Genomic DNA, 19,948 nt, shown 5'->3' on the forward strand with positions numbered 1-19,948 from the left:
GGTATTCATCTGGCTAGTGTCCTTAGTCTGGTCAGCTTCAGCACATAGGTTTGCTGGTTTTGAGGGCACACACTTTTTATCCCCTGGACTATGCATTCCAAGTGAGACCACACTGATTAACAATCACTTATAATAATTACAAATAATCATTATTAAGGGCAAGTGAGAAGTCTAGAGAACACTTTCCTACCTAAACTCTATCTGAGATCATCAACCAGCATGATTGATGCTATTTCTATTCTGGAAACTTGGAGGAGGAGTACTAGCAAATTATCTGCTCCACAGAAAAGTTAAAGGCCATACTTAAATGAGAAAATTCAAAGAAGATAGCCACAATTTGCAAAAGAATGTGTGGCATTGGAGAGAAGTAGATTTTCCATTCCTTGAGAAATTGTTTTTGAAGCACAGACTCCATTTTGTTTGTCTTTACTCTTCCAAGCCTCACTTAGATGTATCGTTATACAAAGATGTGAGTATGCTGCAGTAAAAATATTCAAAGCTTTTTTCAGCCCTAATGAGGTGCTAACGTTTCACTCATTAGCACCTCATTAGGGGTAAAAAAAAGCTTGCAAAAAGCTACATTCGGTGTATAAGACCCCTAATTTTCAGCCTCTTTTAGGGGGGTGGAGAGTGCATCTTATCCTCTGAAAAATACGGTACTTTTAAAAATTCATAAAAGAGCAGAAAGAGTACATAGTATGAAATAAAAGCATATTGTACTAGTAAAAGGCAAGTAGTTTTGTTTAGATGCAGTGCTAAATCTTGGTTGAATGATATCAGAGCAGGCTAGTTTGCTGGCTTCTTCTCTAAAGAATGTTGGAAGTTTCCACTTTTTAAAAATTAGCTATTACTTAAAGCAGGAGTGTCAAACTGGTGACCCACAGGCTGGATGCACACACAAAGGCCACATCCACCCCAGCTCTGCAAAGAGGAAAAATGTCACATGACAATAACATGATGCGGCAAGTTTGACACCTGTGACTTAGAGTGTGGCAAATGTGAAACTGATTAATTATAACTGTAAAGTAGCAAAAACAGCCTAAACTGGTTTAGGCATGTCTTCTCCATCTGCCAGTCACAGCAGAGATATAATTGACAAGTATTTGCAAGCTTATGTCAGTTAGAAAGAAGAGGTCAACAAAGTCAGATGGCTTTAAACCTCTACATATCTGAAAGCAGAACACCACCACGGAGCAGCAAGCCAGAACACAGGTAATAAACGCAGGATAAGGATTGGAACCAGTGGTGGGTTTCGGACCCCGGCGCAGCCGGTACACTGCACATGGAGCTGGGCATCCTAGATGGCCATGTGTGCTGTGTGCGCCTGTACACACCTGCACACACCACCACCCTGTGGCACACAGCTGGCTGGTGGAGGTTGCGCAGCCACTGAATGCTGCACACACATGCGCAATGGGCCGATCATGTTATTAAACGGCCATGGAACGCGGGTGGGCCAAATGAGCCACCGTATCGGTACGGTGGCCATTTCTCCCAGCTACTACCGGTACAGACGAACCCATCACTGATTGGAACTGAGATTATCAAATTATATGCTGATGTAGGAATGGGAAAAGCAAAGGGAAATCATCAAAGTCATTAAAAAGCGAAAGTTAGAATATTTTGGACAAGCAATGCAACACCCAGAGAAATATGGCATACTTCACTTAATCTTCCAGGGAAAAATTGAAGGCAAAATGAGGTCCAGGCATGACAGATATGGCACAAGAAGAAGTAAGAATGGGACATAAGGCTAACTGAGCCATGGTGAAAAGACCAGTTTTTTTCCAAAACAATGTTAGATATCTAAAACAGCATTGAAATAAAAATGTTTGTTGATTTGATTTCGAGAAAAATAATTTCTTTGCAGGATAGGAGCAAACAAGATAACAAGCGAGGGAGGGAAAAGTCTTGCTTATGCCATCAAGAAAAGTAAAACTATGTATGAAATTGGGTAAGTAAGGCATTTTTAAAAAAATGTTTTGGACAGAAATCAGTACATGTAGTTTTCATTTAATGAGGCTAATGGGAACCAGAAACTGTCATTAAGTGATATGGTCATAAGCCAAAAAACTATGTGAGCTTCCTGCCTAGTGACAACACTTCCAGGAGTCCAATTGTGGTTTTTAAGCAAGGGCCACATGGGTCACTAAATGAGGACCTCACATGTCCATGACTTCCTATTTCCAGCTGACTTTCCCATTGAGTTTGTTTGCAAGAAACTGGCAGGGAAACTCACAAGTAGTGATCATGACTGTGGACACTGCAATAACCCAAAGTCATGATCACCATGTATGAGGTCTGGTCATTCAGCACCATCGTAAGTTTGACCCATCGCTGAACAAGTCGTTGTTAAACAAAGACAATCTGTAACTTCATTTTAACATTTATGTTGCTAAGTAGTCTAGCTTTATTAAACCTCATTTCTAATCCCAGCTTTTTATCTACTTGCAAATTTGTTTTCCAAACGAAAGAGTATAGATTTTTTTATTCATAATGTTAAACCACATGCATGGGAATGCCTTGATTTATGGCCACATTTTGAGTCCAGAATTTCCATTATAAGCCACTGCCACATAAAGCGAGTCATCTTTGACTGGAACTGATTTTACTGCATTTTTGTAGCAGTCATAAGAATCATGTGGTTATAATTCAAGTCATGCAGTTGCTAGTGCAAATCCAGTTAAGCAATGGTTTTTTTCGGAAACCAACAAAAAACATTACAAATCATGATCACAGGATATTGCAACAGATTGTAAACCAATTTGCTAAGTATCCAAATTATGATCATATGACTGCAAGGATGAGATGACAGACTTAAGTTCAAATTTAAGTTGTAACTGATTTTTTCAGAGATTGCCATGAATTCACACAGTTATTAAATAAATGGTGGTAAGTCAAGGGCTACCTACGTATAACTTATCTATAGATTATTGAAAAAGGCACAATTGATCTAATTCACATATAATGCTAAGTCTGACCCTACTATTGCCATCCTAAGCACTTTCCATGCATGAGGACTTCAACTTCCTGAATTCTCAACTAGTGTGATTATGTCTGTGGAGATTCTCAATCATCCAGGACCTGGTTGTCCCAAAGCGCTTTCTGAGCAGAAAGTCTAGTTGCCTTTTAAAAAAAAAAAAAAGAACCTTAGGGATAGTGTGATTCTGACGGCTTATTGTAATGTACTAAGCTAAAAATTAGGAGATATGAGTTCTAGTCCTGCCTTATGCATGAAAGCAAGCTGGGTAACTTTGGCCAGTCACTTTGCCTCAGCTTAATTTGCCTCAAAGACTTGCTATTGTGGGGGAAAAGTAAGAATAGAAAGGAGTATTAAGTATGCTTGCTGGGTTGAGTTATTTATAAAAACAATAAAGGTAGGGTTAAAAAAATATTTCTAAAAAAACCATGATGGTAATATTCTTTAATGTACCTGGTCTTTTTGTCTTTGGCAGAATGTGGGGTAACAAGATTGGGGATGAAGGAGCAAAGGCTTTTGCAGAGGCACTGAAAAATCACCCCACCTTAACCAATATCAGGTAAAATCTTTATGAGTATACATGCCACCCAAAAGGCCCTCTAGATTTAGAATTGTTCAATGAGCTTTGCAGAACCAGCATTAGCCCTTTGTGCAGAACTTCAATATTCTGGTGTCACTTTCAATGTTACCTCTCTTTTCTCCTTCATCCTATCATCCAGAGCATCACTATGCCATTTTTAAAATTCCCAACAATACCTTTGCCAGGGCCTTATACTAGCATTGGGAAAAATTCAAAGCTTGGCTAGATAGAATATCTCTTTTCTGCCATTAAGTAATTTAGATTTTTACAACCCTAGATATGATAGCCCCAAACATGGATTATATAATCACACTCTGTGATCCTCCTCTTCACGTATAAGTACAGCTCTGAGACCCCAGTAGATCGACCATCCTATTGTAAGTAAAGAGCAATCAGTTCAAAAGAAGATACGACCTTTTTTGAAAAAGAACTAGAGGAGCTGATAAACATTTGGCAATGGATTTTAAAGGATAAAATAGAGCATCAATCATTTAAAACATCAAATTTAAGTGATGTTTTAAAATGTGGTGTGACAGAAAATGATACTGGTAGTTTATATTTGACTATACAAAAATCTATTAAAAATAAAATAGGTGTTGGCATCCCTTCAAAATTTAACAAGGAGACTTTTAAGAGATTTCTTTTTTAAAAAGAAAAAGAGGTGGTGGGGATGTCCATTACTTTTTTTCATCTTTCAAACATCTGCTGGTTTAAATAAGAATTATAGGCATTTCTAACTCCTCCACAAGATGGCGAGCTTTACTGGATTTCTTTTGGATACATGGCAGTAATTGTGCATATTTTTTTTAAAAAGCTCAGTGGTAGAAATGCACTCAAGGCAGGAGGGATTTCATATGGAAAAATATAAACATAAAATTGTTCTTATTGAAGGCCAGGGAACATCCCCCAGAGGAACCTATGCATTTTTCTAGGATATCAGAGTTGGGTAGGGCAACAGATTATGATATCCAATTTCAATACTTATTGACTAAGATAAGATGACATCATAGATACCATATTTGCTGTCATCATTGTTATCCAGATTTTTGCAGCCCAGATCTGATTGTCCCAGGACACACCCAATGTGTCACTCCAATAGAATATCCTAAACTACCATTGCTTCCATTCCTTACTAAGAATAAATCCCAGTAATTGGTGCAGGCCTGCTTCTTCATGACCTTCTGCAATCCTGTCCTCTATAGATGTATTGAAACTACAACTTTCAAAATTCCTAGGTAGTGCGTAAAATAGGTTGACAGTAGAACAACTGAATCTAGATCCTGAAAATCTATTTAGTCATGTCACTCACTAGATAGCTTTAGGAAGAGTCATGCTCTCCTTATATAAGCAGAAAACATTTTTTTTCTTAGGTTCCACAAAAAAATATTCAGCCAATGGGCTGTGTTGAAGAAAGAACTCCTATTGACTTCTTTCTTCCTTATTCTTTCTTTACTTCATGCATGTTCACATGCCTCCCTGGACAGTTAATTATGTGGCTCCGCAAGATAATACAAATATTAAAAAAGAAAGGAAGTTTGTTATTTATATAGATTAACTATATTATATATATTATATGCGACCTAAGACAATTCCTTTTCACTCAGTGCAGCCCAGGTAAGCCAAAAGGTCAGACAACCATGCTTTACTTGGTTCATGTATATGAAAAAAGAAAAATCAATGATCTTCCATATGTTTTTATTCATATCACAATCAAAGATTTGCTATTATTACAAAGAAATGAATCATATTAATGCTGAAGAAGAGATATTAAATTATCTTATTTTCAATCACTCGCTACCAGAGTATGGGGATCCCAAGGTTTATTTCTACCAAGCAAGATGTTTTCTTTTGAACAACAGATCTTCATTCCCTATCGGTACTTACTTTCACCCTCTATTCTTTAAAAGAAAAAGATAAATTTTAGGCAAAAGTTCTTTGACATGACTTGAAGAAACGTCCATTCTTTAACTTATTCCTTTATTTCCTTGAGAATGGTCTTGTGGTAAAATCTGTGCTCCCTGTACAGCCCAGTAATAGTAGCATTTTATTGTGTTAGTAATAGCAAATGGCTCTGTTTTTAGTGAATTGTTCTATTTCAATTTTATGAATATTTTAAAAAACTCTTTATGTAGTGTAAATCACCTACAGCCCTATGAGGAAATAGCATACAAAGAAATATGGAAGGAAAGAAAATGTTCTAAAAGGAAGGCTACCCTCAATTGTTTCCAGAACCTTTATGATTTTTAAACTTGAGAATTCCATCACCTGCCCGCCCTTAAAACTTTTGTGCTTGATTTCCAGGAAGAAAACAGATGTGATTTGGGGTAAATGTTCAATTAGTAAACATTAGTAGACTGTTCTTTATTTGCTTCATAATTAATGTAGTTTGTTTATTTTTAGTCTCTTTTTTCACAGCTATTCAAAGACTTTGAGTGGTTTTTATTTTTCCAAAGCCCTAAGATGGTTTATAGTGGCAATTAAAAGTATGACATGGAAAATTGGTTAATGAATTTCATTAGGACACTTATTTTCCCAAGTCTAGTAGCTGCTCTCAGTGACAATGGAACTTCTAGTCTAAGAACTTCCATGTCTTTTGGTTTCTCAGTCAGCTGCAGAACGATACCAGTAAGCAGTTTTGACCTCATCTTCCCAATTGTTTTGTTTTGTTTTAAAGAAAAATCTAATTAGATTTGTTTGCTTGCCTTAAGAGTAACAGTCTTGTGATATCTATATCGGACCTTTGGTCCTGTGTCTAACTGAAACCTAATCTTAAATATTCTAAATTAGTGTTTTTCTTGAAGTTGTGTGAACTTCAACTCTCAGAATTTCCTAGCCAGCTTTCATAAAGAAACACTGCTCCAAACTTGGGAGAAAAATAAATGTTTTCCCTGAATTTGTTATTGCAGCCCTTGAAGACAGCAGGGCCACTGACCTCTCTTTGAACTCATATCAAATGCATAGAAATGAATATATGATTATAGTTCCTGGAGAGTTCAGGAGACACAGGTTGAGGACTTGGGATCTGCATTCCTTTTCATATTTTCCAAATAGCTTGCCCTTTCACTTTGCTCCCATGCTTGCCTTGCAGTCATGCATTTTTTCATTAATGCAACTTGAAATGCTATGTTCAAAATATTGTGAAAATATGGCAGACTTTATTTAAGTTGTCTACAGCTAATTGTTTGTTCTGCCAAAAGCTAATTAATCGTCACCAGGATCTATTTGCAGTATAGATAGAACTCAGGAAATCTTTCCAGTTTCTTCTGTATTAAGATACCCGTAACTGCCTAAGAAAGCATCTGCAGGGTGGGTGTGGCCTGAATCCCAGCAACAGGGCATGTTCTCTGGAGGGCTCTCTGAAGAACTATCAGATTCCTGCTGTATTAGGGGAGGGGTTATTTTTAACCCTACCATAGTTGTCCTGGGGGGATAGTGAAGAGGGGGGGCAAGTAGGTGTGATTGGGGAACCCGCAATTCCCCTAAAATGCCTGCATTTGCCTTTGGACCTAAAGCAGGAAAGGTAGCCAACATGAGCTACCACAGTTGGAAGGCCAGACAGCACGGGAATCTACGTGATGAACATCTGTGTGAGATTATAAGAGTGCTTGAAAATGCAACATTCCTGTAAATTAACTTTTTAACCTGTAGTTAAAGCTTTTTAAAGAGTGGCAGAAGAAGGGGAGGTAGCGTATATTACAAAGTTCTCCCTCCCTCGGGCCAGCAGCAAACAGAAGGAGATGATAGATAGAAGAAAGGAAGTGATAGATCTTGAGAACTGCTTAAAGATGTTAGAAAGCAAATCAGAAGCTCGGTGTTTAACTTTCATTCTATGCCTTTGATTTTCTTGGTAACTTTCGAGAATCACTGAGATTTGCTTTCAAAGTCAGGAACTTAAAAGAAAATATGTTGAATTAATTGTCTGCATTGCTGTCTAGTAGTAAATGGTGCCCGGTAGAAGAATTGACCTTGAACCATTGTGGATAACAACAAACTGATAAAAGTCCTTTAGAAGAAAAAAATAAGACCAGCTGTTGCCTTGCCTTCCCTGGCTACATTATAATGGGCTTCTGAGAATGTCTTCCTGATAGTGTGTCTTTCCCCCTTTTTCCTATGAGGGCGGAGGGGAGAAACTTGGATAACCCAGACAACTCATACTAAAGGTTCTTTTTTTTCATTTGGTTACTTTGGGTCATTTTCTATCTACTCAATTTTTATCTTTCTCCTTTTTTTAAATCTCCTTTTTTTAACCTCTTGCAATGAGGTTGTGGAATTAATTTTGTGGGATTTTTCTCATGTTTTTTTTTCTCTCCTTGGGTGGATGAGTGCTTTTTGATCAATATTCTTTTATGTGTTTATTTTTTTCTCCTTGTTTCCTATTTTTTCCCCTTTTTTTACTTGACGTGGCCACTATAAAGCGAATGGATTAATGTAGCAAGAACCTGAAGATGGAGCCCAAGAACAGGGGTCAGTTTATTGGAGGCTGCTGCTTGGGCTGGTGTGAGCGACTCCAGGATTATGATTAATCTGGCACGAACAAAGATACAGCCTAGATACAATAGAAAAAGCAGAATTATTTTATGAACAACATATAGCAGCACAGGAGGGAATGCTGGTAAGAGAAGAGGGAGGAGCTAAACACCAGGAAGTTAAAGGGAAAGATCAAAGGGAGATGGGGAAAGAACAGGAAGAGAAAGCGCCAAGAGAAGGAGCAATGGCCAAAGAGACAAAGGAGCAGAGGGAGCTAAGAATGACTAGATCAACTAAAGCTCTCCATTAATATAAACGGATTAAACTCGGCAACAAAAATAAGAACATTCAACAAATTAGAGAAATTGAAATTGGACATTATATGCTTACAGGAAGTACATATTAGAAAGCAACACGTAAATTTTTTGGAACAGGCAAAACTAGGTAATTTATATACGACTTTGGCTGACCAAAGCAAAAAGGGAATAGCATTATATGTTAGAAAGACAATACAATCAAATAAAATTTTTGAAGACGGGGAAGGTAGAACACTGATGGTGGAAATAACAATGAACATGAGAAAGATATTATTAGTGGCAATATACGCCCCAAATGATAAACAAGCAGAATTCTTTGGAAAACTACACAAAAAGATAATAGAATATGACTATGAAGATATATGTATATTAAGAGACTTTAATGCAATTGTAAATAATGGAATAGATTATAAATCTACAAAGATGAACAAGAAGCCAAGAAAAATCCCACCCAAAACATTTTTCACAATGGTGGAAGAATTAAATTTGCAAGATGTTTGGAAAATAAGACACCCGAAAGAAAGACAATATACATTCTACTCAAACAGACATTTGTCGTGGTCAAGAATTGATATGATGTGGATGTCAACAGAGCTAACACTCAAAACAATTAAGATAGACATAGATATAAGCACATGGGCAGATCATAATCCAATAACAATGACTTGGAAGGGACAGAGAAAAAGGGGATATGGACTTTAAATTCAAGAATATTAAAAGAAAAAAGTTTCCAGCAATATATGGAAAAACAATTGACATATTTCTTCCAGGAAAATAGAAAGGAAGACACATCATTACAGAACGTATGGGACACTGGTAAAGCATATATCAGAGGTCTTGCAATGACATATTTAGGGAAAAAGAATAGACAGAAAGACAAATTCAAAAGAAGTTGGAATCAGAGTACAAAAGTTTGGAGATGGAGTTGCAGAAAAACCCACAAAATAAAGTAAAAAATATGATGGAACTACAAAAACATAAATCGAACCTGGTAGAAAATGAGGACTTGGCAAATAAAATAAAATTGGCAAAGCAAAACTTTTTTGAAAATGCAAATGAACCAGGATGTTGGCTGGCTTACAAAATGAAAGAGGAAAGAGAAAAAAGGCTGATAAGTCAATGTATCAACATGAGAAGGTTCTACAAGGGAAAATAAAACAATATTTAGAGAAAACTAGAATAACCAAAATCCCAGAAAAAATTAAGAAGGCACTAGAAAAAAGAATTACAGGGGGCAGAGCTGCAACTGGTGCAGCCAGAGCATGTTTGCAGTTGGTGCCTCCTGGTTTTATTTCATTTTATCAATTTTTAGTATGCCCATTGGATCGTTTTTTAATTTAATTAACATTTTTCAGTGGAGATAACACTGACCATAATAGACCATAACACAGACAAAAGTTTTTGTTGCTGCTGAGCAGGGGTGTTCGAACCTACTCTGTGGGCGTGGCCTCCTTTGTGGGGGTGGCTTGCTGCCCATGTGACCAGATGGGAGTGGCTTGCCACACATATGACCGGATGGGAGTGGCCTGCCACCCATGTGACCTGGTGGGAGTGGCCAAGACGATGTTATTACTAGAAATTACTAATTACTAGATATTATTAATATTACTAGATCATTATTAATGCATAGATAACTGTGGGACATTACACACCCACCCACACCCACAAACTATGACAGTGCTAGGAAAACACCAAAAAAATAAAAATCCCCCCCCCAAAAGACTGCCAATGAAACCAGTTTTTTTTTCCTAAGCCTAAGAACAGGAAAGACAAAGTCACTGGAATAAAAACCATCAAGGCAATGTGGAAAATTATAAAGGGCAGGCACTCACAGAACCATCAACCACCTCAGAATTACCTAAACAAGGAGGGTGAAACACACTGCCTTGCAACAAACCTGGCCTGCCCATAGAAAAGCAGCCACTTTGAGACACATAAACCTGGTCTAAACACTTAAAAGCAACATATTGCATCACAAATAAAACATTTGCAAAAAGGAATAACATTTCTTGTAATAAACATTCTATAAACAATAAATAAATAAAAATTCCCTAAACTAATTAAAAACTACCACGTTCAGAGAACACCAAAGGACCCCACAGTCCTCTCCCTCCTTATCTTTTTCTTTTTTTCTCCTAACTTTCTCCTCCTCCCCCCCAACCCCACTCCCTTCTAGCGCTGATGATGTTACCAAACTAGGAGTGCTGGAGAGGAGCTCTCACAGGGCGAAGAGCTTCCCGCTACAGGCACAATCTATCTGCAGCCGTAAATGACTGCAAGCAGCAGCTTCAGTCACCTGCTCGCAGCTGACAGTTGTGTTTGGGAGCGGAGGTGGTGGCAGCAGAAGTGGGCACAGACGGGATGTCCCCGCTTGCTGAGTAGAACGAGGCGGCGGGGATGCGTTGTTTCAGGGTGCCCCAAGCGCCGGCTCCTCTGAGTGTAGCCCATTCCCCCTCCCAAGAAGACCGTTTTCTTTTTAAAAACGCCTCTGCAGACGATCTTGAAAACCTGCGAGGCATTCCCCCACCCCATTTCTGGTTGCCTGTAGCCTTGGAAGCTTCCGAAACTTCACAGTAAAAGCAATTAAGAACTTCTCTCGCTCGTGAGATTTTCTTTATTGTGCAAATGCTTGCTTTAAGGCTGCAGGCACCCAGGGAGGGGGGCAGGGGGAAATCCTGCCCATTTGTCCCCTTCCAAAGCAACCTTGCAGGTTTTCAAGATCATCCAGAGAGGCGTTTTTTAAAAAGAAAATCCTGAAAAGCCACAAGATTTGGAGAGATGGGAAGCTGGTCTTTTTTGGGGGGGGGGAATCCCCAGAACCAGGAGCGCAGCCCATTCCCCCTCCCAAGAAGACCGTTTTCTTTTTTAAAATGCCTCTGCAGACGATCTTGAAAACCTGTGAGGCATTCCCCCACCTCATTTCTGGTTGCCTGTACCCTTGGAAGCTTCCACAGAGAAGCTTCTGCAGAGGTGTTTTTAAAAAGAAAACGGTCTTCTTGGGAGGGGGAATGGGCTGCGCTCCTGGTTCTGGGGATTCCCCCCCCAAAAGACCAGCTGCCCATCTCTCCAAATCCTTTTCAGGATTTTCTTTTTAAAAAACGCCTCTCTGCAGAGGCGTTTTTAAAAAGAAAACGGTCTTCTTGGGAGCGGGAATGGGCTGCACTCAGAGAAGCTGGCGGGTTGCGCTTCTGGTTCTGGGGATTCCCCCATCTCTCTAAATCCTTTTCAGGATTTTCTTTTTAAAAAATGCCTCTCCGGATGATCTTGAAAACCTGCAAGGTTGCTTTGGAAGAGGTTGCTTTGGGAGGGAAAGGATAGGCAGCATTCGCCCACCCCATCTCTGGTTGCCTGCAGCCTCGGAAGCTTCTGCAACTTCACAGTAAAAGCAGTTAAGAACTTCTCTCGCTCGTGAGATTTTCTTTACTGTGCAAAGGCTTGCTTTAAAACTGCAGGCTCCCAGGGAGGGGGGCAGGGGGAAATGCTGCCCATCTGTCCCCTTCCAAAGCAACCTTGCAGGTTTTCAAGATCATCCGGAGAGGCATTTCTTAAAAAGAAAAACCCTGCAGGCACCCAGCGACAAGGGCTAGGAGCTAGGAACCCGGAAGTTAATTACTTCCGGGTTCACTGACGAACCGGTTTGCAAGAACCGGTGCGAACCGGGAGGAACCCACCCCTGCTGCTGAGGATTAAAAAGGCATGGGGGGGGGGGGAAAGAAAGAAACACCATGCCACCAGCCTGGGATCTCTCCCTCCAGTGAAAACAGCAAAACAACTGTGGCAACAACTAGACAACTTCTCTTTGTATAAATCAAGTTTCCTGATAGCTGCAAAAGATGACCCTCTTCCCCTTATAACCGGTTAGTCTGTTCCATTAAAAGACCAACTCTTTTTTGACTATATTTGACATCCTCTTCTTACATGAAACCTGGGCCTTCGCAGAGATACAGTTAGATGGTTATTGGATTAACTCAATCCCGGCTGTCTCAAGCAAGGTGGCGGGGAGAGCTAAAGGGGGTATTGTGACATTAGTTAATACATCCTTGCAATTTAAATGTGTATCATTGCCACCTTTCAAGCCATGGGTTGTGACTACCTTACTCTTATTTAAAGATTTTGCTTTTTAATATCTACTATATATTCCTCCACTTAATAAGAATAATGTGATCAACAAGATTTGGGACAGCATAGAGGATTTTATTCTTGGTTGCTGTGACAATTACCCCAAAGCAGCAATAATTATAGGTGGGGGGACTTAAATGCTAGAATGGGACCAAAAGCATTATTTAATCAATTTAAGATCCACTATGATAATGTAACAGGAGAACCCCTGCATTCCAGACTATTTAAAGACCCTAAAGCAAATCGGGCAGGTTTGTGTGTAAGATAGATGACTGTACATTTGGATCTTTGTATCCTTAATGGGTCCACATGGGGCAACTACCCAGCAGATATACTTATTGGGGAGCAGGAAGAAAATCCACAGTTGATTACTGGATAATATCATATAACCTCCTGAAGTTCTTACAGAAGATGGAGGTAGACTCGCAAATGGAAAGCTATCATGATGCAATAATCCTTACTCTCACATTACACCAGAAATCTCTTAAGGGCAGGCACAGCCTACCTACCCAGATTAGAGTCAAAATACCCAGGTAAAAATTAAATGGAATGATAAAAATGCTAAGGAAGTTACTAAATGAATGTTAGTTCCAGAAACCTTAGAGCTACATACATCTCTACTAAGGAATAAGTTTGGAGGATCTTACTTAGATAGGTTTGAAACTAATTTTAAATTTTAAATTGGTTCTCACTAACAGAACACTAGCTCACTCCAAAAGGCCAGTCTCAAAGAATAAAAAATGGTTCAATAGAGATTGCGTGCAATTAAAAAGGATATATAATATGGAGTACAGGAAATGTAAAAATGCCCCTTTTGAGGATCACACTCACTACTTAAAGCAGTTGAAAGCACAATATAAGACCCTTCTAAAAGAAAAGTGCGGCTCTGAAGGAGTCTTGGCATAGACTAATTAAGTCAGTCAGGACAAAAAATGCATCCCTTTTTTGGTACATCACCAGAGGATTGGGGAAATCTCCCCTACTTCCAGCTAATTAGGTACTGATTCATGCCCGGGGAGAATATTTTAGGGAGCTTTATACAGACCCTGACTATGTAACCAAGGAGAGCCAAAGTAGTTTGGACCAAACTCCTTACTGGCCCCCTGTTACACCAGAAGAGATATCCCGGTTAATCGGAGCCTAAAGGCTAATAAGGTACCCGGTGCTGATAATGTCCTGCCAGAAATAATCAAAAAGAACACCAGTTAGTGGGCTCCACTTTTAGCATCTCTGTTTACATTTATAGATAAAACAGGCCATATACCAAGAGATTGGGGAGTAGTAATTATCATACCAATTTATTAAAAAGGTAATAGAAATGACCCAGGCAATTATAGACCCATTAGTCTTCTGAGTGTTATTAGTAAACTGTATGCCAAACACCTAAACTATAAACTTCAGGATTGGCTAATTTCAGGGGAGATAATCAAAGACGAACAAGCCAGTTTTAGAGAAGGAAGATCTACGATGGATCATATCTTTAGTACAAAAATATACGTATAAAAAAAATCTTCTCTTTTTGTGGCCTTCCTTGATTTTAAGCAGGCCTTTGATTCAATATCCAGGATCACCCTCTGGGAGAAATTAAAATGCACACCTATCGATAAACACCTCCTCTTCCTCATACAAAAACTGTATGCCAATTCCACCTCGAAAGTGAGGTGCAATCCCCAAGGGAGTTTAATCGGACCAGTAAGGGTACAAAAAGGGGTACGGCAGGGTTGCATCCTGTTTCCCTCCCTGTTTAACTTCTATATCAATCCCCTGATCGATCTCTTACAGAACCTGATCTCCATCCTCCTAACCTAGCACAACACAAAATTCCAATTCTCTTATATGCTGATGATGCCGCTATCATTTCACAAACCCCTGTAGGACTGAAGAGAGCAATTAGGGCAACACTTGGCTATTGCAGGCAAAACAAGCTGGTCCTTAACTTTGATAAATCAAAAATGTTAGTTTTTGTTAAAAGACCTAGCCAATACTCCTGGAAAATAGAAGGACATAGTTTGGAACAGTTTAGAACATTTAGATACTTTGGGGTGTTTTTCCACTCGCAAGGGACATGGAAGGCACACTTGGATCATATATTGCAAACAGCCAATAGGTCCTCAAATGCAATTAAACACTTCTTTTACACAGGCAAAGGGCAGTTAGTACCTGCTGCCTTGAAACCTTTTGAGACCAAAACATTGGCGCAAATTCTATATGGGGCACAAACAAGAATCCTTGCAAAGAAAGACTTGCTAGAAACCATACAAACCAAATTCCTGCAAGCCATCTTAGCTTCACCCAAAGGAACTCCAAATGCCCATTTAAGAATTGAGACAGGCATACCTCAAATTCAGATAAGAGCCTGGAAGATGATGATCATTCATTGGTTTAAAATGTATTTCTTTCCAGAGGGACTGTCCCCACTAGTGTTGACTGATAACTTCCCCTCCCCCTGGAAACAGGCAATTGAGTACAACCTGGGCTCTTATGGGGTCTCACCGGTATTCTTAATGTCTCTAGGCTTTGACCAAGCAAAGCAAGTAGTAATCAATAGAATGAAGGACATAGAGTTCTAAGAAGAACTAAATAGGTTGCTTCTCCACAGTAGGGACAGTATCAAACAGGGAGTGTGGGAATCGGCAAGATATCTAAATGACCTGATCTTCCCAAAACAAAGAATAGCTTTCTTGAGAGCCAGATTTAATATTCTTCCTTCAGCACTCCTCCAAGGCAGGTATAAGAGAACATCAATAGCAGAACGGATTTGTATATGTGGTAAAGGAGAAGTTGAAGATATCTCACATGCTCTATTACATTGTGAGCTATATAGAGTTTGTAGATCTGCACATATTCTCCCCTTATTAGAGAGATTGCCAGGGAGGGCAGACAATTTTTATGTAGGCTTTCTTCTCCAGGACACAAACCTGGCTACCACGTATGCAGTGGCAAAGTTCTGTGCTGCTGCAATGTCCATAAGAAAAAAAAATGGTTACAAAAGTATAGTTGTCATCTTGTACCAATTATCTAGACATATCTCTAACAATTTCTAACCATTGTATTTATTCCCATACTTATAGGCTTTTCACCCCGGTAAACCAGGGAGTGACCTTAACAATTTGAGAACATGTATGTTATTATCCACTTTTAGTGTCAATACTTTTAATATATATATTTAATGTCAATACTTTTCAATATATTGTAAAAAGTAATGTGTATTCCTGGTCTTCGACCACAATAAAGATTTATACTTATACTATCAAGCTTGGATGAAAGAATGGCTTTTATTGAGAAATACAAGATTATTGACATTGGAGGGTATGATTTGCAATTGGGTTGGAATGCTTTTTTGTGGTAAGATAAAAGTAGGAAACATGATTATTTTCAAAGACGTTATGTAATGAAAGAATTAGTAACAATATGGGAAAGAGTTAAAGGGAAACATTATTTAGAAATATTAATGTGGCTTTCAACAATGGAAGCATTGACATATCCAAATATTAGTAGTATGAAAAATATTATTAGATACGAAGATATCTTAACAGAAAGGGGGGAACTAAAACTAAAACAAGAATTAGAAAAACAAGGGATTGATATAGGTTGGTTTTCACAATTGCAAATACAATCAAGATAGGAAAAAGATAACAGGGAGTATGGTTTTAACTTAAGAAGTTTGGAGTTGGATAAGATACTTATTATGGGAACGGAAGAAAGAATAATCAAGGAACTATAAAGCTACCTATTAAGAACTACGTTAGAAGAAGAAGTGGTTAAAGATACAATGTTAACTTGGGCATAGAACTTTGGCCAAATGATTGAACTAGAAAAGTGGCAACAACTATGAGAAAGGAATTATAAATTAACCATGTCAACAGCCTACAAAGAAAACTTACACAAAAAGTTTTACAGATGGCACATGTCACCGAGAAAACTAGCAAAGTTGTTTAAAGACAAGTCAATGAAATGTTGGAAATGTCAACAAGCAATAGATTCATATTATCATATGTGGTGGACATGTGCAGAAGCAAAGACATATTGGACTAAAATAAGAGTATGGTTAAAGAAAATGTTATAACAAGAAATAGAATTTAGACCAGTGATATTTTTACTAGGTATTATTCCAGAGAAATTCAAGAAAGAGAGTATTTATTTGATTATATATGTAACTACAGCAGTGAGAATTATATTTGCCCAAAATTGGAAATTAAATAAGCTACCAACAGACAAAGAGATAACAAAAAAGATATTAGATTGTGCAGAGATGAATAGGTTGACAATGAAAATAAAGGATAAAGAGGAATCGGAGTACTTCAAGACATGGGGAAGATTTTATGATTGGCTAGAGAAAGCAAGCTAGAAAAGAAATTAGGGAGAAGATAAAGTACCCAAATGATGCACTATTAAATGGAAAGGGGGGGACACGGGAAAACAGAAATGAAAAGATTAAATATATAAGTATATATTCATGAGTGAGATATAAAGGGGGGAAAACATAACTAGGGTAGACTAGCAAAGGTAAGGGAATAAGAAATGATACTAAATTATATTTGGGTTGGTGAAATATCATCCCAAGGAAACATAAACTGAGTTTTGAAATATACACCAACAATAATAGAAAAAGAAAGGGAGAGAGGAGGAGAGAATGAAATGAAGATGGGGGAAAGAAGAAAGAGGTAAGGAGAGGAGGATGGAAGGGAGAGGAAGAGAAGAAGAGAAGATAGGAAGGGGAAGAGGAAGAGCAGGAGTAGGAGAAAGGGAAGAGAAGAAGGAAGGGGAAGGAGAGGAGGAAGGAAGGAAGTAGAGAAGGGAGGGAGGGAGGGAGAAAAGAAAGGGAAAGCAAGGAGGTGTTACAAAAGGAGGAAGGGATGGTAAATAAAGCAACCCAAAATGTACATTATAACTTATTAAATGAAATAATAAATGTATAAGAATGATAAATGTAAAAAAGAATAACAATTATGTGACTATATACTTAAAATGGTATGTAAGAGAATAAAAAAATAAAAAAATTGACAAAAAAAAGAAAGCATCTACAGAATTTTACAGTTAATTAATTTATTAAAAATATTATTTAAAACCTAATCAAAATAGTAATTGCTGCTTGGGTGGTACTACTTTCTGGATTTTTAAAACTCTCCATTGTTTGCTTCACAGCCTTGCCTTTAACAGCATCACTACAGAAGGAGGTAAAAGTCTCGCAGAAGCGATGAAACACAACAATGGTGTAAATATATTTTGGTAAGGAACTTGAAGAAGATGAGAATAAATTTTACAGAGTTTTGAACATCTTTTTGCAAAAGTGGTGGAAGAAATCTGCTTTGTAGCATCCTAACCTTCTGAGGAGGGAGATTAAAAACCACAGCATTGTCAAATGTCTTTCCGCATGTTTGATTCCAAAAAGAACTGGAAAAGCAGAGGTTCCACTAAGCTAGATTGATGTATAGGCTAACTCTGAACAACCTATGAAACTGGCAGTTTGAGAAAGGGATATATGAAAGAGAATGACCGATTAAGAGTTAACATGCCCTAATCACGTGTTAATCTGAACATTTTGATAATTTCAAACTAGGAAAGAACAGGGCATGCCCCAGATTGCCATCATCTCTGTCCATCTCCACAGATTCAAGCAGGTGACCTGAAACTGTACCCCGATTATTTGATGCAAGTCCAGTTGCCAGTGTGATTATTTTATATTTTATTTTATGTTTGCTGACATCTGCTTACTGGTTGCTATCAGAAAAAAAGACACCACTCATTCTAACAGTACTACTGACTTTACCCCCAAAGCATGTTTTAAAACCGCTATCAAAAGGACTGAGTTTGGAGGCATTCATATGGAAAAAGTAAAGTCTCCAATTTATTTTCACTATCAACAAGGAAAAGAAAGGGGAACTGAGGGCTGAAGCATCACAGGGAGATGTGATCACAACAATACCCTAGTTCTGGGGAGGCTAGCTTAAAATATTGGCCAATCTAAAAGACAAATCACAAGAGGAAAAAGGAAGAGAAAAACAAACATATGTAGGCCATAATTTTTATAGTTTTATATTCTAGTCAAGTATTAATTACTTTTGTTATTGTAGTCTCTTGAGAATGGAAGCAGGACTACTTGGTTAATCCCATCCATGTACAATTGAGATGGAATATTTGAAACAGAAAGTCCCTCTTTTTATATAGGTTTCTAAGTACTTCAATACAATCATTTATTTTTTATCAAATTTTTTAAATTATTCCTTTATTACTTTTACACACAACTCAAGGCAGTGAGCATACCTAATATCCCTTCCTCCTCTTATTTTTCCTACAACAACCACTGAGTCAGATGGGTTGGGTTGAGAAAGAGTGACTGGTCCCAAATCACCCTGTCAGATGGTTTTCATGCCTGAGACAGGTCTAGAATTTACAGTGTCCTGGTTTGTAGGATAGCACCTTAATCCATACCCCCAAAGCGGCAATGAAATAGGAGTTCCTGATTTCAGGCCTTCTGTTGTAACACCTGGTATAGGCACTCTCAGATAGAATTACTTGATAATGTGATCATTTGGAAGGGATAAGCTAAGGTTTCCCAGTTTGAAGAGAGTAGAACAATGGGTATTGGAAGAGTGGAGCCAGTATTCCCCAATCTTGAAATAAAAACCTTTCTACACAAACCTGAAATCCAAAGAGAGAGAAAAATCATTGTACTAAAAAGAGGAAGACACTGGCAGCTGATAAGGAAACTGAACGTAGGCTTGTTAAAACGAGCAAATGTGCATGAAATAAAAGTTGGTGGGATCTTTAAAAATGACAATAAAGGAAACAGGATTCTTTCCTTTAAAATCCATTCCTAGTAACAAAGAACCTGGGGCAGAAAGAAGCATCTTCTCCAAAAAGTATCATTGAAGCAGTTAGTATAAAATATCATAAAATAATTGATACTTTTTATTATGCCAAATGATTTCAATTGTGCACCTGAACTGAACTGAAAGAAAACAATTTCTGATTGCTACTGGTAGATGTTTTTACTCATATCAATCCTGAGCCAATACGACCAACAGCAAACTGAGGGAGTTATGATCCATAAGGTTTTCTTGCCTATTTCTATATAAGACCCATTAACTTTTATTGATAGGTTGTGGAAACAGTCTGATGTACTGTCTTCTACTATATCATACTATACTCTACTACATTCTTGAGGTGCTGCATATATTGGAAGATCCTAGTTGGTGTTGGATTATAGTATTGTGGTAGGATTGAAAATTGTTTTTTTAATATTTTTTTTAATTTAAAACAAATACAGCATCCTTCTTTACATGCTATAGAAAATGTATCAGTTGGTTACAAAAAGACTTTCGTGCATCTCTTCCACAGTCAACAAACATAATTCATGTTAACTTAAGTATTTTAACTCAAATATTTATACATGTCACCATCATTATACCTCCATTTTCATTTGACTATAATTGTTTAAGCATCCTTCATAATAAAATATACCAAAATTTAATACATAACCAC

General features: G+C 37.9%; 1 protein-coding gene across 6 annotated transcripts in view; it reads left to right on the forward strand.

Annotated features, from left to right (window-relative positions):
• Positions 1-19,948, forward strand: part of NOD1 (nucleotide binding oligomerization domain containing 1) — a 63,597-nt gene that overhangs the window by 31,396 nt on the left and 12,253 nt on the right. For 3 of the 6 annotated variants that reach the window (XM_087712919.1, XM_087712920.1, XM_087712921.1), the window contains exons 7-9: positions 1,871-1,954; positions 3,456-3,539; positions 17,609-17,692. In XM_087712919.1, coding sequence (XP_087569045.1) covers positions 1,871-1,954; positions 3,456-3,539; positions 17,609-17,692 — 252 coding nt within the window. Of the gene's footprint in view, positions 1-1,870; positions 1,955-3,455; positions 3,540-15,534; positions 15,584-17,608; positions 17,693-19,948 lie in introns of all 6 variants that reach the window. The other 3 variants (XR_015696371.1, XM_087712922.1, XM_087712923.1) reach the window with 3 other exon arrangements.

The sequence above is a fragment of the Thamnophis sirtalis genome, unplaced genomic scaffold (assembly GCF_051295495.1).
Source record: "Thamnophis sirtalis isolate CommonGarterSnake01/CBP01778 unplaced genomic scaffold, rThaSir2_p1.2 scaffold_4, whole genome shotgun sequence".
Lineage (NCBI taxonomy): Eukaryota > Metazoa > Chordata > Lepidosauria > Squamata > Natricidae > Thamnophis > Thamnophis sirtalis.